The sequence below is a fragment of the Channa argus genome, chromosome 21 (genome assembly GCF_033026475.1).
Source record: "Channa argus isolate prfri chromosome 21, Channa argus male v1.0, whole genome shotgun sequence".
Classification (NCBI taxonomy): domain Eukaryota; kingdom Metazoa; phylum Chordata; class Actinopteri; order Anabantiformes; family Channidae; genus Channa; species Channa argus.
The window spans coordinates 1,782,526-1,807,891 of NC_090217.1; the positions used below are offsets into that span (position 1 = coordinate 1,782,526).

At 41.3% G+C, this 25,366-nt stretch overlaps 3 protein-coding genes and 1 non-coding gene across 5 annotated transcripts; 3 read left to right on the plus strand and 1 right to left on the minus strand.

The window, feature by feature from the left end:
- Positions 1-273: 273 nt before the first annotated feature.
- On the plus strand, positions 274-6,416 carry rtcb (RNA 2',3'-cyclic phosphate and 5'-OH ligase). Its single transcript, XM_067489843.1, has 12 exons — positions 274-484; positions 1,904-1,982; positions 2,071-2,138; positions 2,269-2,368; positions 2,694-2,850; positions 2,942-3,098; positions 3,426-3,585; positions 3,903-4,078; positions 5,115-5,303; positions 5,392-5,502; positions 5,643-5,762; positions 6,087-6,416. Exons 1-12 carry the CDS (start codon positions 392-394, stop codon positions 6,192-6,194), a joined length of 1,518 nt encoding a protein of 505 aa, XP_067345944.1. The 5' UTR covers positions 274-391; the 3' UTR covers positions 6,195-6,416.
- A 789-nt stretch (positions 6,417-7,205) lies between these two features.
- On the minus strand, positions 7,206-20,586 carry xpot (exportin, tRNA (nuclear export receptor for tRNAs)). 2 transcript variants are annotated; one of them, XM_067489841.1, is made up of 25 exons: positions 20,428-20,586; positions 18,457-18,610; positions 17,064-17,146; positions 16,779-16,835; positions 16,626-16,695; positions 16,308-16,526; positions 15,683-15,867; positions 14,898-15,066; positions 14,437-14,673; positions 14,236-14,274; positions 14,089-14,151; positions 13,882-14,006; positions 13,607-13,751; positions 13,411-13,530; positions 13,206-13,300; positions 12,741-12,810; positions 12,431-12,669; positions 11,724-12,009; positions 11,380-11,569; positions 11,181-11,297; positions 10,965-11,080; positions 10,829-10,876; positions 10,684-10,755; positions 10,519-10,575; positions 7,206-9,473 (listed from the first exon to the last, which is right to left on the minus strand). In XM_067489841.1, the coding sequence occupies exons 2-25, from the start codon at positions 18,541-18,543 to the stop codon at positions 9,447-9,449; spliced, it is 2,916 nt and encodes a 971-aa protein (XP_067345942.1). In that variant the 5' UTR covers positions 18,544-18,610; positions 20,428-20,586; the 3' UTR covers positions 7,206-9,446. The 2 variants fall into 2 exon arrangements, with proteins under 2 accessions (XP_067345942.1, XP_067345943.1); XM_067489842.1 differs by lacking the exon at positions 20,428-20,586 and adding an exon at positions 20,206-20,363.
- Positions 20,587-21,420: 834 nt separating this feature from the next.
- rpl18a (ribosomal protein L18a) lies at positions 21,421-25,086 on the plus strand. The gene is made up of 5 exons (XM_067489844.1): positions 21,421-21,571; positions 22,506-22,685; positions 23,096-23,225; positions 24,612-24,721; positions 24,943-25,086. Exons 1-5 carry the CDS (start codon positions 21,554-21,556, stop codon positions 25,033-25,035), a joined length of 531 nt encoding a protein of 176 aa, XP_067345945.1. The 5' UTR covers positions 21,421-21,553; the 3' UTR covers positions 25,036-25,086.
- On the plus strand, positions 22,298-22,429 carry LOC137107044 (small nucleolar RNA SNORA68). Its single transcript, XR_010912067.1, has one exon. It is a non-coding gene; the product is annotated as a small nucleolar RNA SNORA68 (small nucleolar RNA).
- Positions 25,087-25,366: the final 280 nt, after the last annotated feature.

Sequence of the window (25,366 nt, forward strand, 5' to 3'; positions counted from 1 at the left end):
TGAAGAATGTCAGGAGTTAGAAACGGTGGTGGTGCAGGTTATATTAAACTGTAGGAAGAACAAAGCTGAGAGACATGATGGGTGAGTGGAGAAAACCAGGAGTGTTGAATGTGGGGTTACAGAACATACTGGAGCCAAATAATCCATGTAGAGGTGCAGGATTTAATGAAAAAAAAAGAAGATATGTAGGGAGAGATTTAAACCTCAAGATGGCAGCAACGCAACACACGGGAGGCCGGATGCCATCACCGAAAAAGAAGAAGAAGAAGAAGAAGAAAGAGGAGAAGAAGAGCACGACGATGACGTGCTCGACCTGGTTGCTGACAAGTGGCGTCAGACAGCCGGTGAACTGAACTGAACTTCCAAACCCAAACAGTTCTGTGGGAGAAAAATGAGCCGCTCTTATAACGATGAGCTGCAGTACATGGAGAAAATCACCAGTAACTGCTGGAGGATTAAAAAAGGCTTCGTTCCAAACATGCAGGTGAGAAACAGAACAACATGTCAACGCTGTAGCTGGTAACGTGGCTAATCAGTTAGCACATGTTATTTAGGCTTTATGCGACATGGAATATGTACAGAGAACAGGACAACAAGGACATTAATGGTGTCATATCTACCAGGAAAAGTGGGCGTGAAATTAAGTCCAACAAGCTGATTTAATGCTTGCTCAGTGTTAAGTAAAGTATAAGGCAAATCTATAGAGTTAAATGTACAGTTTCTTCAATTATTATGAAGTTAGGGCCATAATTTAGAGAAGCAAACTCTCCAGTTTAATCAAACGAAGTACCAGACTCATGACGGAACTATTGATTATGTAAAACTAAATGTAAAGACAACAGTGCTGATGTAGATAAGTGATTCAGCTGTTAGCTGCAAAATGAAAGGGTGGATCCCATCAATGAATCTAAACCCTAAAGTATCACTCAGTACGTGGTTGAGCTCTTCTAAAGTCTCCATTCATATATGCAGAAATAAATCCTATTTGTTTAACATGAACCATTTTGATAAAGGATCCCATATATTTGATTAGTAAATAACTGTAACCTAGAAATGAACAGAACCTTTCCGAGATATCGAGAGTTGCAGTGTGAGTCACAGATTTTGTGATATGATGTGATTTATTGCAATACTGTCATAATAAATAATAAGATTTGCTAAGGGAGGTTACAGCAAGGAAACAAAATGTAAACTTTGCACTGTTTTCTGACGATTTATAGAGAAACTAACGGACTCTAAAGACAAACTGATGTTGATAAGCTAAAGGCCTAATCTTAAATATAGAAGGACTAGTTGGAGTTTTCTTAAGGAGGCATCTTAAATCTCAAGAATTAAGTTTATTTTATGTCGCACTATTCTAGTGAAACCACTGTAAACAAGTTTTTCTAATAGACTGGACAATTGATACAGGTGACTGCAACACTACATGAACAGGAATAATTATGAAAGGAATTTACATGTTTAATATGTTATGTAAAGACTTGTTTAACCAGCAAAGCCAACCTCAACATCCATCCATTATTTTTAACAGCTTATCCCGTGTAGGGTCATAGGTTATTGGGCAAGAGGTGGGATCCACCCCGGACAAGTCTTCGGTCCATCTCAGGGCCAACACGGAGAGACAGACACAGACAGACAACCATTCACACTCAGTTTACAGTCACCAATTAACATGCATGTCTTTGGACTGTGGGAGGAAACCCATGCAAGCATGGGGACAACATGCAGGGTCCACACTTAAAGGCCGGCTGTGAGGTGGCAGCACTAACGACTCCACCATCATGTTGCCCCAACAAAAACACCGGTTAAACAGAAGATATGTAGTAAAGTCAGAATAAAATAGAAATAATTAATATGATATGATTTTTAAAATTAATTAATAAGGTAAGAATTTTGCCTTCAGGTTGAAGGAGTTTTCTACGTGAACGATTCTCTGGAAAAGCTGATGTTTGAGGAGCTTCGTAATGCCTGTCGAGGAGGAGGTCAGTACACACAGCTTAACCCACCACATTCATCTCCCGCAGACGTTTCCTTTGACTTAAATATTTGTACGCCGTCGTTTGTCCTCAGGTTTCGGCGGTTTCCTTCCAGCCATGAAACAAATTGGAAATGTAGCAGCACTGCCTGGAATTGTACATGTGAGTGACCAGATGCTCTTTATAAACCTCATGGTTATAAGACTGTTTCTGTGTTGTTGTTGTTTGAGTGACAGGAAACATTGATAACATAATTAGATAATTGTGCCGACACTGTCTGATTGTTCCACAGAGGTCCATTGGTCTCCCAGACGTCCACTCCGGATACGGATTTGCCATCGGGAACATGGCGGCCTTTGACATGAGTAACCCTGACGCTGTTGTGTCTCCAGGTTTGTGAATCCTCTGAGAATTCCTCCAACTCAGCAGCTCCAATGCTGGTTAATGGTTAATGAGGGACGGCTGATTTATGACCTTTTAATTTTTTAATAGTAAGTTATATTGCGTGCTGATAATACTAAAATAATATTGTGTCGACACATATATGCAGACGGATACTAATGAGAAGGCATAATGAAAGGACACCTACACTGATTTTGAACTGGCCTCGTTTGGTTCTAGCTTGTGCAGTACATGTACATAAATAGCATTGAACTTCACATTGACTGTAGCTGAAAGGTGCCTGCAGGTGACAGTCCCCTCTTTCCCCCCCTGTAGGTGGTGTTGGTTTTGACATCAACTGCGGTGTCCGTCTGCTGAGGACGAACCTGGACGAGCGCGATGTTCAGCCAGTGAAGGAGCAGTTAGCTCAGTCTCTGTTCGACCACATCCCAGTGGGAGTTGGATCCAAGGGAGTTATACCTATGGGAGCCAAGTAGGGGAGGATCCACCTGGACTCTAACTAGGTCACAGCACGAACCCTCTCCATTTGTCTCACCTGTTTTCCTGTCCACCTGTCTCCTCAGGGACCTGGAAGAGGCTCTGGAGATGGGGGTGGACTGGTCTCTCAGGGAGGGCTATGCCTGGGCCGAGGATAAGGAGCACTGTGAGGAGTACGGCAGGATGCTGCAGGCTGACCCCAACAAAGTCTCCTCCAAGGCCAAGAAGAGAGGCCTGCCTCAGGTGAGTGATTCACTATATTGTTGCAGAAGGAAACGATTCCCAGAAGGGTTTCAAGCACAATAACAGAAAACTAGATACTATTACATCATATAAAATAAAGTGCAATATTCAGTATGGTGATGAAGTATTTTTGTGCATCATAAATACACACTGAGTTGTGATGTTGGTAATTGTGGATAAGTACAGTATTTGAGTGAATTCCACCACTGCTTGTACTTAGAGGATGGATTTAATGGAAGAGGGAGGAGAACCAGGACTTTTTTTTTTCTCCATCAGAGATGTATCATTAAACATCATTTGAGGAGACATTGTTTTTGTGTGTTGAAGCTGGGGACCTTGGGAGCAGGAAACCACTATGCTGAAATCCAGGTGGTGGATGAGATCTACAATGACTACGCCGCTAAGAAGATGGGCATTGACCACAAAGGTCAGGTGTGTGTGATGATCCATAGCGGCAGCAGAGGCCTCGGACACCAGGTTGCCACAGGTAGAAAAAGTTGAACACACCTGGACTACACACATGAAACCGAGCAGGTTGTTCTGACACCATTGGGCGACAAACAAAGTCTGGAGTCCAGTTCATTTATACAAACTTTGTCTGAATTCACACGGTATAAACTCTGCTTAGTCCACATGCATGATGTCTTTTTTTCAGAACAAACTGACGTGTGTATTTGAATTTTGATTTTGTAAACTGTTTTAAACGTTTCCACATTTTTTTTTTTATGTTGCACAGACACAAATTAGATCCACTTACTGTCTCCAGTTATTCAGTCTGTAAACGTGTACTATTATTACTGACAGATGCTCTGGTTGCCATGGAGAAAGCAATGAAACGGGATAAAATCACAGTGAATGATCGTCAGTTGGCCTGTGCTCGCATCACATCACAGGAAGGTCAGGACTACCTGAAGGGCATGGCTGCTGCGGGAAACTACGCCTGGGTCAACCGCTCGTCCATGACCTTCCTCACTAGACAGGTGCACTCACTCATTTTGAATTTGATGGCAGCAAAACATCCTAAAAAGTTGGAACAGGGTGATGTGTAGCATCCTCTCTTCCTTTAATGACTGTCTGTGAAGTGAGGAGACCAGGAGAGGAATGTTGTCCCATTGTTGTCTCAAGCAGGATTCTAGTCTGGCTGAAACGTGACCTTCCCTGAAAGAGACGTTGTCTGGATGGGAGCATATGTTGCTCTATAACGTCTCTGTCCTATTTTCAGCATTGATGGTGTCTTTCCAGATGTGTCAGCTGCCCACACCATAGGCACTAATGCCCCCCCACACCATCAGAGATGCTTCTGAACTGTCCGCTGATAACAAGCTGGATGGTCCCTCTGCTCTTTAGTCTGCAGGAATTAAAGAGGAATGTGAACTGTGTTCACAGACAGTAATTTCTGGAAGTGTTCCTGAGTCCATGCAGTGATGTCCAGTAGAGAATCAGGCCTGTTTTTAATGCAGTGCTGCCCGAGGGACCGAGGATCACATGCATCCAGTTTGGACCTTTGGCCTTGTCCCTTGTGCCCAGAGATTCCTCCTGATTCCCTGAATCTTGTGATGATATTATATAATGTGGCTTGTGGGCTCTTCAAAGTTTGCAGTTTTTTACCTTGAACATTTTTCTGAAACAGTTTTGTCACAGATTAGCGAACCTCTGCCCAACCATCTTTACAAATGCTCCTTTTATACCCAGTCCAATGAGGTGTCGAATGCTCCATTTGTTTTTGACTTGCAGCAATTGCTTTTGTTGCTCCTCTTCCAACTCTATTGAGATGTGTTGCTGCCATCAAATTTAAAATGAGCTAATATTTTCCATGAAATGTTAAAATATCTGTTTCAACATCTGATATGTTGTTTAGATTCTATAGTGAATAAAATATGGGTTGATGACATCAGATTTTTCACCATCATTTTCCCAAATAAATAAATTACACTACACTTGACTGCACTTTAGGTTTGATTTAAATGACAAGTAATATTTGCACAGTATCCTATAATGCCAATGCTTTGAACTCAGGCCTTCTCCAAAGTATTCGGCACCACACCAGACGACCTGGACATGCACGTCATCTATGACGTTTCTCACAACATCGCTAAAGTTGAGGAGCACGTGATAGATGGGAAACAGAGGACTCTGCTGGTTCACCGCAAAGGGTCCACTCGAGCTTTTCCCCCACACCATCCCCTCATTCCTGTAGATTACCAGGTACTCGGTCTTCACGTTTAACAGAAAGTACACTTGATTTAAAGTGCTGCTAGAAATGCGAAGCTTTCATCTGTTGTCATTTGATCAGCTCACAGGTCAGCCGGTGTTGATCGGAGGGACGATGGGAACCTGCAGTTATGTCCTCACAGGGACAGATCAGGGAATGACGGAAACATTTGGCACCACCTGTCATGGAGCGGTAAGAGTCCAGTCACATCTTTATTTGATGCCAGAATTTCCACTAAGTGGGCTGTAGGTTTTATTTGGTTCCACTAAGTCTCAGAACATTTGTTTGGCCACATCAGATTTTCTGGTTTCTCTGTGCATCTGTTGTTTCAGGGTCGCGCTCTCTCTCGAGCAAAGTCCCGCAGAAATCTGGACTTCCAGGATGTCCTGGACAAACTGGCTGACATGGGCATCGCTATTCGAGTGGCTTCACCAAAACTGGTCATGGAGGAGGTGAGAAAATGGCCCCAAATCTCAGCCTTTCCTTTATTTTAGGCCTGAAATGTGACTAACCATATTATTTCTGCAGTCAAATTTTAACACTGTAGTTATTTTAATTATTATTAGTTATATCTGTTGGTGGTAATGGAACTTGAGTACATTTGTATTTGTATATATTATTATTGCACTAAAGTTTTTTCTTTTTGACAGTTTTTCTATTTTACTAATTTTTAAATAATCTTTTGAATAGTTTTTTTTGTGGTTCCCCATAATTAATTACATATGATTTGTTTGGTAATTTTTGTAGTTATTCATGTCTATATTTTGCTTTTTCAGGCTCCAGAATCATATAAAAACGTGACGGATGTTGTCAACACATGTCATGACGCTGGAATCAGTAAGAAGGCGATAAAACTGAGACCAATCGCTGTGATTAAAGGCTGAAGCTTCACGACTTTATATTCAAAGACAGTTTACCGCCAACAAGGAAAATCCACATATCACACTAGTGAACAGGAAGATATTTTTCTTTTCGGTGAAAGAAGTGAATTTATGTTGAATATGGCAGAGGAAAAAAAAAAATTGATTTAAAATTTAATGTCTGACCTGTTCACGGTCATGTCTGATCTAAATAAAGCTGAATCTAATATTCTCCTTTACAGTAAACACGCTTTCATCATTTTACTTTGCCCAGAAACACATTGTCTGCATTGCATAAAGAAATATTATTTTTCATATCCTGCTACTTAATTTCACATTTGCTCTAGTGGCAGACTGCTTTGTTGTTTACTGCAGTCAGTGAAACTCAACATTCACTGCAAATGTTTCTCAATTAAAGAGATGATTAGTAGACTTTGATTGTTTTGCAAAAAAATTAACATTTAACTGAAGAAAGCAGAAAAACAAGGAAGATGTTTTGCATTAATAAATTATATCAAATGTAGTCCGTCTTCTAGACGGGGGACAAATAGCGAGACAATTAAATCATTTACAAGTAATCAGAAAAATATGAACAAGTGGAGAGGAAGGAAAAAAGGCTGCTGGGCGAACATTAGCACGAGAAGCAACAGTTAATATTTGCGAATACTTTAAGGCTCTTACAACATTAATATGGTTTCCAGGTTGTAAAAATATGCTTTCCATCCACTTAGACAGTGAACACAACCATGAAAATGGTTAATAAGGAGCCATTGTCATTAACATTTGATTTGAGGTTATAATAAACAGCTAAATTAGGTGCATAAATGGACGGGTGTAAAAAATATGAAACGATAACTTATCAATCTACCACTTAAAGGTCCACCAGAAAAACTTTCCCAGTTTGAGTAGAGTTTTTGCATTTCAATCTATAGATAATGAATAATTGAGCCTTAAAAACACACACATGCCAAGGAGCAAAAACCCTTTATGACAACTGTCAAATCTTTTTAGGGATAAATGAATATGAACACTGAGGCTTGTTAGACTGGATTTATTTATAGTGTTGCCTGCATGACCACATTTCATTGAAATCCACACATTCAGGCACTTTCTCTGGGTGTTTTCCAAAGGCAAAACTCTTAAGGACAATAAGAAATTTCAAGGTGAAGTAAAACTGAAGGCAAATAAACCAAATTACAAACTGATTTTTACAGTGGAAACAGTGCGATGAGGTTTGCAGTGAAACAGCAGGTGTCACAACATCCAAAAAGTGGATTTGTATCTTTCACAGCAAATTCGTCTTACACTGAATAGTTCTTTGTAACTGACGATTCCTTCACAGTATTGCTTGCAGTAAAGCGTTGCATAATCAAATTTCTTTGTCATCCTGAATTGTCACAAAATGTTTCAATGTAAAACAATTGAGAAACTTCAGTAAACCGATAAATTCATGTTTTCTATAGGCTGAGTGATTCCTATGAGTTAGTCTATGCATTTTTAATGGAGGTTCAGTACGGCCAAATTTAATTCACAGTTTACAATGTACAAAATATAATTTAGGCATTTTTAGTTGGTGAAGTAAATGTAATAATTAATCAAAATGTTTGAAAGTAATTAGAATGAACAAAAATGTAAAACACAATTTTGACCCAGAAAGTTAACAGTTATGATAGTGTTGAGTATAAATTTACTCATATATTTTATTTTTAATTTACAATGAGACTGTTACTTTCATACTAAATCAAAATACGTTTTTCATGTCAAGTTCCACATTTAAGTCACTGAAAATTGTGATAATATCAAAACTGGGATATTTAATTAGGTCAACTTAATATCTAGTCAACAATTTAAAGCCATTGTATCAGGCCAAAAGCAGGACAAAGTAAAAACACGACTTTAAGACTTTGTGGATTTAAGTCGAAATCATAAAATATGAATTCTATTCCTTCCAAGTTAAAGAAAAACTCCTGTAAATCAAAATTATAAAACAGTTACCTGTGTAACAATGACACTTAATAGGAAGGGTCAGTGATGAATAACTAAAAATACTGATGGTAAAGTCATTAGGTCAACTTAAAATTGTAACTATTTAGTCAAAGTTATAAAAAACTAAAAAGTATGATGATTTTTAACCAAATTTGACTTAACATTTAAATTATGAGATTTACAAACACCTGTTACATCATATGACATAAGACAAAATATACATGTCAAACTGGAAAACTTTAAGGGTCATGATTTGCCAAAAAGGTTCGAAAGTCAAACATATAAACCTTTGAGAAACATGCACGGCAAGTTACAATCATGTAATAGCAACTGAAAAACATAACTTTTTGGTAAAAATAACATGTCAGAATTAGTCAATTATGAAATCAAAATATGACTAAACAGTCCTCATTCCAAACCAACCGGGACAAAAAGGTGAATCTCAGTTTTATTAAGTGTTATTTAGTTTCTTTCAACTTTTTAACTCCTAATTGTTTTTCCTGGCAGAAATTGGCCATATTAAGTTTCCAGATGAAAATGAATATAAAACTAAACCTAGAAACTTTATTTACATTTTTTTAACATCTTATTCTCTTATTTACACTTTGTTCCTCTGCATCTTCATTTCCATCTGACGTCTCAGCAAGTAAATACAACAAGTGGTTGATATAATACAGAGATTTGAGTTTTAGCGCTTAACATTTCAACTTAAAACCAATCGTCCACTCCTCCAATATTAAAACAAAGGAAAACTGATGCCACATTTTAAATAATAATAAGAAAAAACCAAACGTACATTTCAGCCCTTATTTCTGTCCATTCTGTGGCAGCAAACGACGCCCAAAAAAACTCAAATCTAGCAGGTTTGAAAATGTGGTTCTAATGTAAACTGGAGTAAAGCTACTATTTCACAAATCCTAACTGACGGGGAATCAGGGTATTTGCCACGTTTCCAGATAAGTAGTGTCCTCTCCCTCAGATCTGTAATTTTATCTAAAAGCCCTTTTCACACTGCTCCGTCGTTTCTGCATTTCTTATCAGAAAAATCCAGCTCCTTCATGTCTCAAGTCCACGTGGACAGCTCCTCTCATTGCACTGCCAGCTGCAGGGATTTATCCCTCCACCGAACTCCTGTCCATTTTCCTAGACTTAGACTGGACTTTGTTATGCATTTACTTTTTAAGTGCAAAAGCAGCTTCCTAAGTTAAGTTCCACTTGTGTTTTTGTGGTGAGAACGACCACTTTCTGCCAAGAGTCCTTTCAGTCCAAGTTAATTTCCAGTTTTATTTCCTACAGCTTTGCTCGCTGAAAGAATGCCTGCAAAGAAAAAGTACAGACAATTGTGATGTTGCAGGAACACAAATTCCTTTTAAACACTGCTCATGCAGGTTCTTAGCGTTAGGGTGCCCACCCAGCAGTGCCAGAGGGTCAATGAGTGATGGGGACTGATTTAAACTTCACCCACTGACTTATGTCAGGACTCATCTTTAATATCTGTGTATTTTACTTTAATCTCAGCATCTTTCTAGTGATATGCCAGGCAGGAGGTCTAGAGGAGAGTTATGGATGTAGAGAGAGGACATGAAGTTAGTTGGTGTGAGAGAAGAGGATGCAGAGGACGGAGTTAGATGGAGGCACATGATTCGCTGTGGAGACTCCTGAAAGGAAACAGCTGACAGGAGAAGAAGTTGATTTTAAATTGAAGAAGATGTGGAGTGAATGGGACTTTGCACGTGTAGAAATACAGGTGCTGTCATTACAGTATCCACCTCTATGTTGATACACATTTCAAAACTTGAAAAATGTCCCTTTATACAGTAGATTCTGATCCCAGACGTGATTCAAAACCCTAGTTTAAATCCACATCAGTGACCTGATCATGGTTCTTTCTCCAGCACCTGAATTCAACAGGAATCTGTTTACTATAATCAGGGCAGAGGATCAGAAAAACCTTGTTTCCTCAGGTAAAGTTCCCCCAACAAAAATGCCACTGTCTCCACATGGAACCAGGTTTCTACTCAGCTTTTTACAACATGTGCAGGACAAGTCTGCACACAGGGAAAATAGTGGAGTGGAAAGTGATGTCTCCTCGAATTTAAAATGTAATTTAGCTTTAGAAGAATAAATCAATTTCTGACGTTTATTTTTTTAATTCAGAGTTTGCTCTGCTGTGAAAAGATCTTTGTTTTATCAATCTGCACCAACACAGCACAAAAACATCTGAACCTAAAGCCATGGGTCCAAAGAAAGTAGGAGTAATCTGATTACTAACGTGCATGTATATACACATATGAACAGTAACCAGCTTACAGTGCAGGGAGAGACTGGCAGCTACTAACATGCATTACAATTCTATGCAAACCTTAATGTAGTTTTTCAGGACTTTGACATCTGGCTGCTGAAGAACTTGACACAGCTCCTGTTGATTTAAGAAGCAACGTGAAAAATGGTTCACCTTGTTAACATTCCACAGCAACTTCAAACTAAAGTAAATATAGATATATATCGATATCTCTATCGAGTTTACCTGTGAGATTTCTGGTGCCACCTGAAGTGAGGGCAGATACTCCTGCTGTAAGAACTGGATAAACTCCGGCCCCTAAAACAAAACACAGATTATTTTCCTCTGTGAATCGGAGTATTAGTTGCAGTAGTACAGTACAGCTGCTTACCCGTTTGAGATGAATCGTTTTTAGTGTGACTGCACACTCGGACAGAGTCTGGAAAACACAGAACACCAGAACTGAAGGTTGTGGAAAGACTTTCAAATTAGGTGGCTTTTGGCCAGACGCTGGTGCAGAAACTCACCAGCACTGTCTGAGCATCGGAGAGGTCAAAGGTCGGTTTGAGAGGAGCCAGGAAACACGCAGGGACAATGTGTTTGTAGATGAAGTCGGGGAAGCCCACCATGCCATCTTTACCTCCTGCAAAGAGGATCAGAATGGAATCACGGGGTGACAAAACAAGAAGTTAAAGTTCTGAAAAGACCGTCCAAGTTTTTTATTCTTTGCTGGGTTCTCTCACCCCACAGTTCCACCAGTTTGGAGAGAATGATAAAGCAGGTTTTCTGGGCGATTGGGTCTGGGAAATCCACGGCCCCCTGGATGATTGTGAACACGATTCGCTCAATGTTTTCTACTCCTGGAAACAAAAATCACATTTGTTTAACAATCTTTAATATCACATTTTCAGCTGCTAATTGTACATTAAAAGCCAGACTCACCCTGATTGGCCATCACCTCGTTCATCCCACTTCCTGTGATGATCTGGATGAAGCTGAAGTAGCTCCTCCGCAACATCTGTTTCTCCAGAGCAGCCGTCTGGTCGTTGTCCTCCGCCGGCCGCGCCAACACCTCAAAGATGGCGAGCACTAGCGGCATGAAGACCTGCTGCAAGAAGGGAGACACCTGCCGCTGCCATGGCAACAGGAAAACACAATGTTACTCAGCCTGTATGGTCTTTTCTACAATCTTACGGATCATTTCCATTTGTTTTTCAGACTTCTTTTCGACTTTTGCCATAGGCCTCCAGAGTAACCCCCACTGATCCTGTTTTTTTCCTGCATACCTTGAACTTGGCAGTGATCTGGCTGATCAGTGGGATAAACTCCTGCAGGTCTTTGGCCTCGCAGTCCTTCAGCATGTGTTCGGATGCTGCAGGGATGAAGGGCAAAACCTCCTCCTCTAGGCAGATGATCATGCGGTGCAGGAAGGAGCGCACTGAGCTGCGCAGCACCCCCCGCTGGACGGGGCAGCTCAGTGCAGGCAGGAAGGTCTGCAAACAGTCTCTGTAAACCTCAGTGCAGCCGCACTGCTTTACTGTCTGCTTGTTGCTGAAGGCCTTGCTGGTCCGACTACAAGTGGAAAAAACAAGTCATCACTCTATTTATAGACAGATGCTGGCTGTAAATGATGCTTCATTTTATTTTTATGAATTATGAGATAAACTAAATCATTCAAGCTTCTCAATTAGCTTGTTTTCACACACAAATTACACAAAGCATTTTGCAATTTCTCCCACTGGCTTCTGTTGTGTCAGCAAAATATAGTGTTCAGGTTACAAAAGAATCCAACATGACTGCAGGTTTGCATGTATGAATTTGACCAACAGTCATGTTGTGTTGCAAAGGTTGAACTGGCTCAAACCTCCTGTGTGGGGGCACTGTAACATGTTCTGGTTAGATGTAAGTGTAATCGAGTCATTTGGCTCTCTACCATGTCACTCAGTATCTGAGAGCCCTGAGAACCACTCTGACCCTGAATCATCCTCCTAACCTGGCAAAGCCGACAGCGTGACTCAGGCAGTCGGCGAGGGCAGCCTGCCTCTCTTCCTCCGTCTCCTGTGGCAGTTTAGCGAGCAGTAGACGGAAGGCGTCCATCAGTGGCGTCAGCAGACTCCTCATCAAGGCCTGTTTCCTCTCGAGGGGAGTCTCTCCGTTCACAATCAGGACGCCTGCCGTCTCAAACATGAACAACTGGTCGTCGCTGGTGAGCAGTGCAGGGAAGCCATTTTCCTAGACAGAACACAAAGGCATCAGTGATAACAACTGATGGTTGTTTTCTTTCTTTGGATGTTGAGACTTACAGGAGGAGCGAGTTCCAGCAGGTCCTGGATCCTGGTCAGGATGTCCTCAATGAAGGCGTTCATGTGTTTACTGTGGACAGACAGCAGAACTGTCATAAGATGCAGGTAACAAGTCTGCACAGATCCTACACATGTCAGGAAAATATGTGCACGTTTTAAATAAAATCATGTGACACATCAGTCTGCTACACTACATATCTGCCTATGACCATATCAACTCAAGATCTTGAACATTTATGATCTTAAAATGTTGTTCTCACATAAATCCTGTTTGTATGGACACATCTTACGGTGTCTGGTTATCAAAATATACCCTTGTTTGCACATGATCAAAGGTGCATTTTCATTAAGATAACGTTAGTAGTCACAGAAGATTTTCTCCACCCGCAATCTGTTATCATGGTGTTACATTAAGATGTGAGGTTTTTTTATTATGTCACAGAGAATGTGTGAGGCTGGACTCACTGCAGAGTTTTGATGTATCTCGAGAAGAGGTAGGCGACTCTGCTGCGAACCTTCGGGCTGTTGTGTCTCAGTCCTCTTTGGTCCAGAAACGCCATCTGACAGTGATCACAACACCAGTTTGCAGTAATACAGGACATCTCTCTTTGTGGTTTTACAAAGTGTTATAATCTGTAAGTTATTTTCTACCTTCTAATGTGTCACTCACCAGAACATTTGGAATGTGCTGCGGCTCCACGATGAAGAATTTATCGTAGCGAACAACAGTTTCGAAGAATTCCAAAGACACAGAGCTGTGCTGGTAGCTGCTGACGCCACAGGAAACCAGCTGGGGATTCAAGTTAAAGAGACATCAGCAAAAGCAAACACTAAGAACCATTCAACAGTCGGCTGCTATAACTGACCGTCCTCATCATGTCCTGCAGAGCGCTCGTCTTTGCCGTTTCTCCGGAGAAATGAGCGCCATGAGACGCCGGCAGGGCTTCACCCAGCATGTACAGCAGCCTGATGGCCACCTCCACCTCCATGAACAGAGCTGAATGCCAGTTCCTGAGGGAGAGAAAACAAAAAAACACTCTGGATAAACTTCCCTGAACTCTGGCATTAAAACAAACCTCCAGTTGAGTGGTTTTCCTTTAGGAACATGCTCATATTAGATTGTTTTTTTAAGTTGTCTCACTGCATTGTGTTGGTGAAGACTCTGCACACAGCTTCAAGCAGCAGCTCAGGAGAAACCTGAGCCAGACGATCCAACAGCATCTTCAGCTGCTTCCTGTACTCCACAAACATGGCCTCGTCCTCACCCTGAAAAACACAAACCAGAGGCTGTGTCACGGTCTAATGGTCGGCCTGTGTTAACGGTCGAGATGTTGGAAGCAACACTCACCTCGTTTTCAAAGTTGTACTCATCGTCATACGTTAGTTTCTTCATGACAGCCAGCATGATTGCCTGTGGTAAAAAAATGTAAGTTTTATTATTTTTTGTTGCGTCAAGCGAAACAAATCTGAGGCTTCTTCCCAGTCTGAGACCCACCTCTATGTTTGTTTTGTGCTGCTCTGTCAGTTGAGGAAGCTGCAAAAACAAAAGTCAAACAACAAATCAAAAACGTGGTCTAATATTTCTGCAGTAACTGAGAAATAAAAATGTGATATATTTACATTACAGACCAAATCAAAGCCTGCTCATCAACACTAGGGTCTGCTGTTAACAGTATTAGGACTTGCCAGGACTCACCTGTTTGAGGACATGCAGGTATTCGTAGCAGAAGCTAACGACATTGGCCGAGATGTCGTCGTCCTCGTGCACCAAAAGTTGCAGCACCAGCGGCACTTTGGCCTCTATGGCCTGCAGCGTTTCAGTGGCATCCTTCACGTTCCCGGCTTTGACCAGCTTGTTCCAGCTCAGCACCAGGCTCTGACCCATCCCATTCACCAGCCGGGAAAACTTGGCCAGGAAGTCCACATCCTCCTCCTGACGGGACGAGAAGAAAAGATTTGGGGGGGTTTAAATTCACTTTACAAAAGTAAACTAGGGCCTCTGGTCTCTGAGCCACAAAGTGTCCCACTCTGAGTACAGCAGACAGGTTAGATATTTAAAACATTGTGCAGCCTGGACAGGTAACAGGTATCTGTCCCCACCTGGCTACAGCCAAGTGGACACAGTAGAAGACACTGGACTCCTGTGTGTGTAAATACCTGCTCCACATTAAAAAATCCAGCAGACTGCAGCACTTGGCAGAGAGACTCCACCAGTTTGGTTTTGTCCACAGGGTCCATTCCTTTGTTGACAATTTCGAACAGACAGTCGCAGGCTTCCTCTCTGAGCTCCTCCACAGACATCTGACTCAGCAGCAGATTCACAAACCTGAAAACACAAACCTTGTCAGACATGCATTGGAATTCTTATGCTATCTGAACTTTTTAGGAGGGTTGTGTGTGTAAACCAAAATGTTTGAGTGACAGGCTGCTGACGTTATCTGTACTACATCCTTTGAGCCCCTAGTGCAATGTCTGTATTATGTACGTGAGCTAATGTATGCTGCACGCTGCTCTGTGGCAAGTGGGTGTGTTTATGATGTTTCTATCACTCGACTGATTTCACCCTTTTTAGTGACAGGGACACTTCAACATGTGGTGGGGAAGAGCAGGGCACGAACCTCCGACCCTATGGTCAGTGGGCAGCACTGCTGCCCTATTACATGAAGTGACCTCTTTAGTACAAATGGATCATTTTTAACTTTTGTTAATGATCTCAATAATTATAAGTGCATGATTTTCAGCAACAATTTACTAAGTTATATTGGCCAGATCTGCAAGTTTGCTAAAAAGATAAAGCCAAATTAGTTCTGATGTTTGTCCTTAACTGACTTGCCAAACTCTGATGGTATGTTGTTAATGTTGCGTAAATCATCTGAACAAAACTAAAACTGCTTATTAAAACGGGTCCCCTCAGACCCTTTGTCTGATGTTTGATCACTGACCGGTCGTTGGCAATGAGGTTGAGGTCGATCCAGGACACATAAGCTCCCACCACCTCCAGACACTGACAAGTAAGCTCTGGGTGGGAGTGCTGGTACGTCTGCAGGATCTGAAACCAGGACTCCACCAAGCTGAGGATGCACTGCTCACGCATGGTGTCTTTGATCAAAGTGTTTCTACGAGTCTCCTGAAAGTAAAGACACAAAAGCCAAAGCCTGTGGTCAGTTTTACTGATTAAATGACATGACATGCTTTCCACGTGTAAGTCCCTACTTTGAAGAAATGTTAACTTTTCTAGGACTTTGTTTTAAATAATGATTTAATCAAAGTCATTAGTGTCAATTATTCTTTATTATTATGTTTTTGTTCTGCAGGTGCATCACTGTACAGCTGCACCCTTGTGAAGATTTAAGGATGCAATAATAACTCTGGAGTAGATTCATATTGATCAGTGCTTTTACAGTCACTTCTATTTTAGCAGCTTACTGAACTGATTTCCACCAGCTGGATCAAAACCCACACTCCAGAGACGGACTGAAAATTCCCCTAACATTCCAAATTATCACTGAAAATTTAAATTCAAGTCATTGCAGGAGCGGTGGGGATCCCGGGGAGCAAGCAGCTTACTTCAGGTGAGTGCAGGATGTCCCTGTCGACCACCTCAGCGTCGATAGCCATCAGCGTCCTCAGGTAGATGTCAACTCCATGAGGGTTCAGACCCACCAGAGACAGTATGTCAAAGAAGAATTTGGGCCACAGAGTCAAATACTCCATGACGAAGGTGAGGGCGAAGACCTGAGCTGCCTTGTTTCTGATGAAGGGTTTCTCAGGCTGAGTGTTCATTAGCTGCAATCAAGGAAAAAAAAAAGTTTCACCATCAATAGCCTGCAGGAGACTCAGTGCAGCCACCTATTAATTAACCTGCGTTAATAACATGTGCTTTACCTGACACTGGAGCCATTTCATCAGAGTCTCTCTGATGAGCTGCTGCTGAACACCACTCAGACCAGCATGTCTGCAACACAAAAAGTTGTCAGGTTACAAGAGATCCACAGCCGGACAAAAGAGAATCCAACACAAGCCGTGCCTCTCTGTTACCTGAACTTAATCTGATGTTCCAAAACTTGGAAGCAGAAGAACTTCACATGGTCATCACTGAAATAATGGACAGGGAATTAGGCTTTTAACACATCATAAGCAACCAAAGAGCAGAGAAGATTATTTAACATCACAGCAGGATGTGGGACACTACAAACCATTTCTGTCATCATTTATCCTAGTGTCCCCCAAACAAACAAACAGACAATTCAGAGTATTTGAAATATATTTTTTAATAATCTACTAATCCTCAGTTACTTCTGCAGACAGAAGTGGAAAACTCACTTGTAGATCCCTTTAGCGAGGGCCTCTGCACACACTTCCCAGGCATCCTGAGACTCCTTCAGCTGCTCAAAGTATGCCATGGCCTGAAAAGACCAACACAACAACACAGTTACACATTCTGGTTATTAGTGTACTTAGCAATCAGGCCTAGTATAACTTTCCAATGTTCCCGTAAAGCAGCCCTGTGCCTTGATTTGCAAATATAATATAATAAGGATATTAAAACCGGAAGACAATGTGATAAACCTCTCAAACAGACAACATTCATCACTGGATAGAAGACCAGCAGCCAGGGGACAGAGGGGAGTGTGGATACAGCTAATGAGTTTAACACCTTTCACAATAGATTGAAGTGCCTCATTATCCACCCCCCCAAGGAGCTTCTCCACAGGTGCCCACATGTCGCCCCTGCATGACTCTGACACCCCTCCCGTCTCTGCAGCAATGAGCAGGTGAGGAGGGAGCTATGCAGGCTTCACCCCACAAAGGCTTCGTAGACAGTTCCATCTCCTTCTCTCTTCACCCTGTACACCTCTGAGTCCTGCCACCTTCAGGAGTTTTCTGATGATTCTGCTTGTTGGATGTGTCCAGAGTGGAGATATCACAGAGTATCTATCAGTGGTGGACAGTTTGGTTAACTGGTGTGAGAACAATCATCTCCAGCTCAACATCGGCAAAACAAAGTAACTGGTAGTCGATGTCAATGCCCACTTTATACAGGGAGAGGTGGTGGAAATAGATTTGGAGTACAAATACCTGGGTGTCCACCTGGACAATAAACTGGCCAGGTCATGATAATGTTGTCCAAACTCTTCAATCCTGGACTTTCCCTCCCACCCTACTCCACTGTGTACTGGCTGCACAGAGGAGAACTTTCAGCCAGAGACTGATCACAGTCAAGTTCTCCACAGAACAACACAGGAGATCATTTCTCCCAGCGGACATTAAACTGTTCCACTCATCCCCCTTCTGTAAAAAGGAGGGGGACTGAATGGAAAAAATAGTATTGTTTTTATTTCATTCATTATTTTTATTTCACTTATGTTTGCTCCTCTAGTTGGGTTTTTTCCTTAATTATTGATCATAGTTAGTACTTGTTTATTAACTTGGTTTGGGGGAAGTTTTTTTCCTTTTTCTACTTTTCACGTGGAGACCAGCTGTAACAAGGCAACACAATTTCCCTACGGGATCAATAAAGTTGTTTGAATCTTGAATAATTACAGTTTATTATACAGTAACATATTTGCTTGAATGTATAGCACAAAAAATATTTTCTATTTTGTTTAAAACAGTTTCAACAAAAGACATGACGCTCATTAAAAAAAGATTTCAGTGTGCAACTCTGCTAAAACTAACCCCAAAGAACCTAAAACAACAACACTGATAATTGTACCCTCTGCCTGTAGCGGGCATCTGCGTTCGGGTTGAGCCCCAGCAGGGCCTGCTCGTCCATGACTGCAGCAACAGACTGGCAGGCCATTCGTGGGTTAGCTTTTCTCCAGGGCACGTTCACTCCTCTCTGCTGCTGTCAGGCAGAGCTCTCTCATCTGGAACAGAAAAACCAAAAGTGAAATATGCAGAGAGCTTCTACTTTCCTGCCATCCCGCAGCTGACCATCATTTAGAATCTCTTCATTTAGATTTAGAGATCCATTCCAGGACGACAGCTAACAAATCTCTTCATCTGTCAAAAATCTTTTAAATACCTAAACAAAAATTGTATTTTCAATTTTATTCTGTATTTTGAGCCAAACCTTTTTAAACACTCTACACTTCAAGCCCAATCACTTCAAATCAACTCTATACAAATTTATAAATGTGGACCTAATAAAAAGCAGTGTAACGTCAAACTGGAGAAGCTAGAACCACCAATAGATGGGAAGATATTGAGATGTTGAAAGTGCAAGTATGTGGGGAGCAGAGTGCATTGGTGTGAATGGACAATCTCAATAGCTGATGTGCATCCTTGTTGGAAACGGTTTTGATCTGGGGAAAAAAGCTGTGGAGGTGTCAGGTAGTCTTGGTTCTGGGGTTGCTCAGTCTATTTTTTTATTTTGGGGGGGTGCTGGGGTCAGACATGATCTTGCCTATTTCTACATTAAATGCTTATTTAAGTCTTCATGCATTGTTGTCTATTGTTATTAGTGACTGACTGTGTGTTTCATGTTTGTTTCATCAGTCACTGTAATCATGGCCTAGTCACTCATCTTTTATTACAAACATTTAAATAGCCCAAATTATTTTTAACGATTTGTTTTTCTTCATCTTATACAAAATACTACATCAACAACTCTCACGTGCAATGACAAACCACAGAGAATGAACACGTATAACGATAACTATACTACTAGAGCTATTTACACTGAATTCACAAACAAGTTCTAAATCTACACATACGATCAACTTCATGTACAGGAAGAACACGCAAAGCCACCAGATTGCTTGACATACCAAACAAATTAAACCCATAAAATACAAGTGTACATACAAATGTGCACAGTGCTTATCGACTTTCTTCCCATGTGGTTTCAAACTGCCCGTTTTTCGGCTGTATTTCATATAATCTCGTTTAATATCTACATTTACATTTAGCAGACGCTTTTATCCAAAGCAACTTCCAAGTGAGGAACAAGGCAGCAAACATCTAAGTCAAACTCTACATCTGCTGTACAGATGAATGTCCCTGGGTTCAGGTGAAGCACTTTAAGTTACACAAAGGCTGTTTAACAACTACTAGTAATATTAGCAGTTAACACTAACATAAAACGTAGGTGTCTGAGAGGTTGGCTGAATGAAAACCATCTGACAGCTCTGCCTACGTGATGCAACACCAAGTGTTGTTCATAATGTTAAACCCGCACACTGAAGAACTCTACTGGACATAGACGTGGTAAATGACGAAATACAGCTGATTGTTGTGGAATATAACAAATATGAAATTAACGTTAGCCGGGCCGCTCCTCAGAAAGTTGACACCACAGGCTACACGCAAACTCTCCAATCCAATACAAAATAACTTGCTGCAGCTAGCTAGAACTAGCTCCAGGTAGTCGAGCAGCTAGCTGCTTAGCTCGCCCGCTGGGCTGCTCCCGACACTGCGACGAAGCGCAAATCCGCTCTAAATAACCGGAGGATTTCAGTACCAGGTAAACTGACGGTGTGAGAGAAGTGACAGCAGCATTGTTGGGTTGTAATCGTGTCTCTTCGCCGCTCTGAAACGTTAGCAGCTGGAATTTCGCTCGCCTCCTCAATCACATCATCGCTGTGAAAACCTCACGATGACAGACACCAGCACCGAATCTTTCGCAGACGCAGCAAAATTTAAAAAAATAATAAAATCGAGCAAGCTTTTCTGGAAAAGTCACCTTAATGAAAACGTATTTCGTGCGATGTCTTCTCTCCCTCGCTCGCTCCTGTTAACTCATCACGGAGACACTGCGAAATCTCCAGAAATCCGCTGCACGTCGGTTAGAGCCACACGACAGTAGCGGCGGTGCGGCGTGTCCGCTCACTTAACATCCGGGTCACGACCACAGGAAGCGCTTCCGAGCGACATTTATTCACCATAAATGTGTAATAAATACATTTAATATGTTTTTGGTTATCAAATCCACGATTTTACGTGAGATCAATACGACGTAGTATTTGTGGTGGAGACTGTAAAGACAAATATTACATATTAATATATATTAATTTTGGCGGATGTTTGTCTCTGGAAAGTGAAGATGGTTTCTGATTCGTAGGAAAGTTAAAAGAAGCTTGAGGGATAATAAAAAAAACAATCTTTTTCCACTTATTCCCGTTTGTTACATATATTTTTACAGAGAGTAAAAGTTTGAACTCTAATTTGAAATAATCATTCTATTAGTGTCATTATTGGTCTTTTGAGTCTCACTGATGATGAAGAAAACAGTTTCACCTTACTTTAAAAAATTCCTAAAAACACAGAGATTCGAAGGACTATTATATTATATTATATTATATTTGTTAACATTCATGGACAATCCTGCACCTTACTGTACAGTTTTAGTTTAAATTATCCATCACACATTGCACAGTCTATACTAGTCTGCGCCTTTATATGAGCCACATAATGAATCATACATGTGTTACTGCACATATACATTTTGGTTTACGTGTTTTACAACTTTTGCACAAGTGTTGTTTCTGATATTACATGACTCACACGAAATTCATCCGGAGGAGTGTTCTTGTGACAGGAACCGCATTTCAACATTTACTTCTGTTTAAAGCATGTTAAGGGAGAGATAATTCAGAGGATAGAATGAACAGAATGACTAAGTATCACAAAAATCACACAAACCTGAGAAACAGTGTGAAACTCACCTTTAAACACTGTTTCCCCCCCGAGTGAGAGACGATCTTCAGGGCGGGCGGAGTCCTTCCTCCTCCGGGCGGGGTTTCCATATGACGTGCGGAGGCTCCGCCCTGCTGCTTCCTCTTTTACTGTGGCAGTGAGCGAGAGACACCATGAAGGCGTCCGGCACAGTACGTAAAACCTCTTATTTTTTAATTTTGGGTCCCAACACACGACCAGAATGATCAGATACCACACCATAACGCATTGTTTGTGACATTTGTGTGGTACATGTTTTATAAAGTCACATTTTAGGCGATAATTTAAGTGTTTTTCTTGCCGATGCTTGTGTGGCTACAACATGGCGTCCGCGGTACCATGTGGACGGCGGTGGCTTGTAATGGGACCATTTGTGTTACAGCTAATGTTCCTTCGTAAAAGTAGAACTCGCTGTATTTAAAAAAAAATCCACCGACATCCAAAGGGGAGCTGGTGTTAAACTGCCATTGAAATGCACCGCGTGGTTGTTAAATCTGGACGTGTAGCTAAAGTTAGCTGTCTGTAGCTTAAGCCGCTAAACTCTGTTTCACCGAGCAACTGACTGTTAAATTAGCTGGTGTTACCTGAAAATACATAGACAAGTGTGTGTGGCTGCAGTCGTGAAATGCAAATTTATTTCCAGTGTATGTTTGGTGCATCCGAAAAATATTCTAGGGGAAGTATTTTTTTCAAAACTGAAAAAAAGTAAACTCTTTTTACACAAGAACATTTTCTTAACACAAAATATAAAAGGCAAATTTTTCAAAAGCCAAAATAGTAGGAAAATAATACTAAAGAGTGTATTCTTTCAAAAAAAGTCTCCCCACCCAGGATGAAGCTAGATGTTAATAATCTTAATCAACATTTTCTCGGGTATGATTGCACCCTAACCCAAAGGTCATATCATTTCAATGGTATGATTTTGTCTGGTGTGCAAACAGAAAACTGATCCTTGTCGCCTTTCTCTGACGCTGCTGTGCCTTTGAAAGTGAATTCAAGAATCAACAAATAAAACTAAAGCCTGATTATGTACTGTTTGTTGTGATGCACATGTGCATTAATACATGCTGATTGTTCTGTGTGTAGCTTAGGGAGTACAAAGTCATTGGGCGTCTGCTGCCCTCTGTCAAGAACCCTGCCCCCCCTCTGTACCGGATGAGGATCTTCGCCCCCAACCATGTCGTGGCAAAGTCCCGTTTCTGGTACTTCGTCTCCCAGCTGAGGAAGATGAAGAAGGCCTCAGGAGAGACTGTCTACTGTGGCCTGGTACGTCTTTGATCGTCCTTAAAGTGCTGGTCCCACAGAGGTTCCTGTTATTTAAGAGATAATAGTAATTGTTCTTAATGACAGAAGGTTTCTAGTGGATTGTCTTGTTATAAAACAGGTGCTTTAGTAAAGATTTGCTTTTCAGGTACAAATGAATTTTAGCAGTTTGCTTGTCACAAAATATTAACTTGGTGTCCACTATGTTACTGTCAGTATCAATATTTGTAGTGAAAATGTGATAACAGAGCTCAAGGCCACATAATCAAATGTCATCTGTTTAGCAAAAACTCAAAAACCTGGCGATTCGGCTTAAAATTATGAATTTTTGAATTTCATAAAATGTTTTCTCACGTCAGTGAAAATGGTAAAGACAATGCTGTTTTTTTGTTTTGTTTTTTTACTTGGTTCAGGTTCATGAGGAGAGCCCTCTGAAGGTGAAGAACTTTGGTATCTGGCTGCGCTACGACTCTCGCAGCGGCACCCACAATATGTACAGAGAGTACAGAGACCTGACCACATCTGGAGCTGTCACTCAGTGCTGTGAGTATCCACACACCTCATCATACGTGTGGCTGCTGCTATGTGAACGGCTCATTTTACCAGGTGGACACATGTCTGCATTCATGTAACATTCTGTGCCAATTTATATGCTGCAACACGGACATGAAATGATGTTAAATGGAGTGAAGGGGTCAATGTGGCAGCTGACAGTGGGCCAGGACTTGAGAAAAGTAGTGGCACAGGATGAAGCAGACAATAGTCTGGAGATGACCACTCTGAGGTTTCGTTTTTTTTTTTGTCTTGACTCTCCAAAGATGTTTCATCATTTCACATGTAAAGTTCTCTTCTCATGTTTGGATTCAGGGTTGTATCAGCTAACAGTATGTTCACAGGTGATGTGTCCTGACGTGTAGGTGTTTGGTTTTTGACCTGCGGCAGTGACGCTGCACACAGTTCTGTCTGCAGCCTCAATTATAATTGTTTTCATTAACTTCTAATGCAGTAAAATAAGCTCAGGACTGATTTCAGTTTCTTTCCACTTAGTAATTAGGCGATAACTTTAATGCTTTAGGAACAAAAATAAAACAGACCAAATCTGTCTCATCCTGCCAGTGTGTGAGGAGCAGTTTTTCTGTTCGAGGAAAGTACGAGGTTTGAATTCATGCAGAGGCATCTGTTTTTTTGTTGGTTTCCTTCAGGTTTAAGCAGATCTCACAGCTCTGGTCTGCTCTGTTGTTACAACGATTTGTCAAATTATGTCCCCGGCTTTGTCCCCTTTCAGTCTCATGTATGAGACCATGAATCTGGTTGACCAAGGCAAACAAAGAACTGATTCTGGTTTAAAGGAGCATTCTGCACTGAGACAGAAGCTTCATGCTGTGACAGATCAGAGTTCTGTGTTTTCGTGTAAAATAGGTTAAATGTGATAGGAAACCAGAGTTGCTGAGTTTAGAGGCTCAAACTTGTAGGAAAGTCATTGACCTGAGGATTCTGTCTCTCTAAAATATGAGCACCTTCTTAAAAGGGGCCTTGAATGGAAGCAGCAGTGATCATTTCAGCTTGTGAATTTTGATTTAAACTGAATATTAAAAATATCCAACATCTCTTTGCCTCTTTTTTTCCTAGTCTAATCAATCTGCTGGTGAGTAATGAATGATGTGATACATAATCACACTGTTAAAGAACAGGCCACATAACCACAGCATCTCAGGCTCATGTCCAGCTATGCTGCATGTCACACCCCCTCTGTCTCCCCATGTTGGTAGTAAAAAGGCAGAGATGCCCTAAAACCAACTTCCAAATCGTTACTTTGAATCAACTGAGAATCGAGGAACAGGAAGCGAGCTGGCGAGTGACTGTAGATATTGATTGGCTGTTTGTGTTGGTTTTAAAGTTGAATGAAAATGTCTCTTGTTTACGTCACAGATCGTGATATGGGAGCTCGCCATCGCGCTCGCGCCCACTCCATCCAGATCATGAAGGTTCAGGTCATCGCTGCTAACAAGTGTCGCAGACCTGCCATCAAGCAGTTCCACGTAAGCAGCTCTCCCCTCTCACACACACACACGGGGTTCTTTCTCTAGGCAGCCTCCACGTTCGTCAGCTCCATTTTTTAAAATCCACAAAGAAAAAGAAAACGGAAGTTTCCCTTCCAGATTTCCAGCTTCCGCAGAAACTGGAAACAGATGAACGATAAGTGGTTGTTCAGTATCATGTGGACTGTCTGAATCTAAACTGTGTCCCATCTTTCCTGCAGGACTCCAAGATCAAGTTCCCTCTGCCTCACAGGGTCCTGCGTCGCCAGCACAAACCCCGCTTCACCACCAAGAGGCCAAACACCTTCTACTAAATCAGTTTTCATTTTGTGCACGATTTATTAAAGCATATAATGGAACCACAACTGTGTGTAGATGATATCACATTGATTTCATTCAAAATGGCTAAAAACAATCAGTGCTACCCTTAAATATGTTACTGCAGTCTCTCGGCTGAGTACTTAACCCAGAGTCGAAATCAGTCCTAGAAATCACTGTGATTCTGAACCACATCAAGACGTTTTTAGAGAGTTTAACAGCAATATGCTCTGTAACCTAAGCAGAGGGGAGTTTTCATGCTTCTATGATGCATTACATTGGCAGCAGAGATGATTCTAAAGCATTTAGTCTGAAACTAGCTACAGC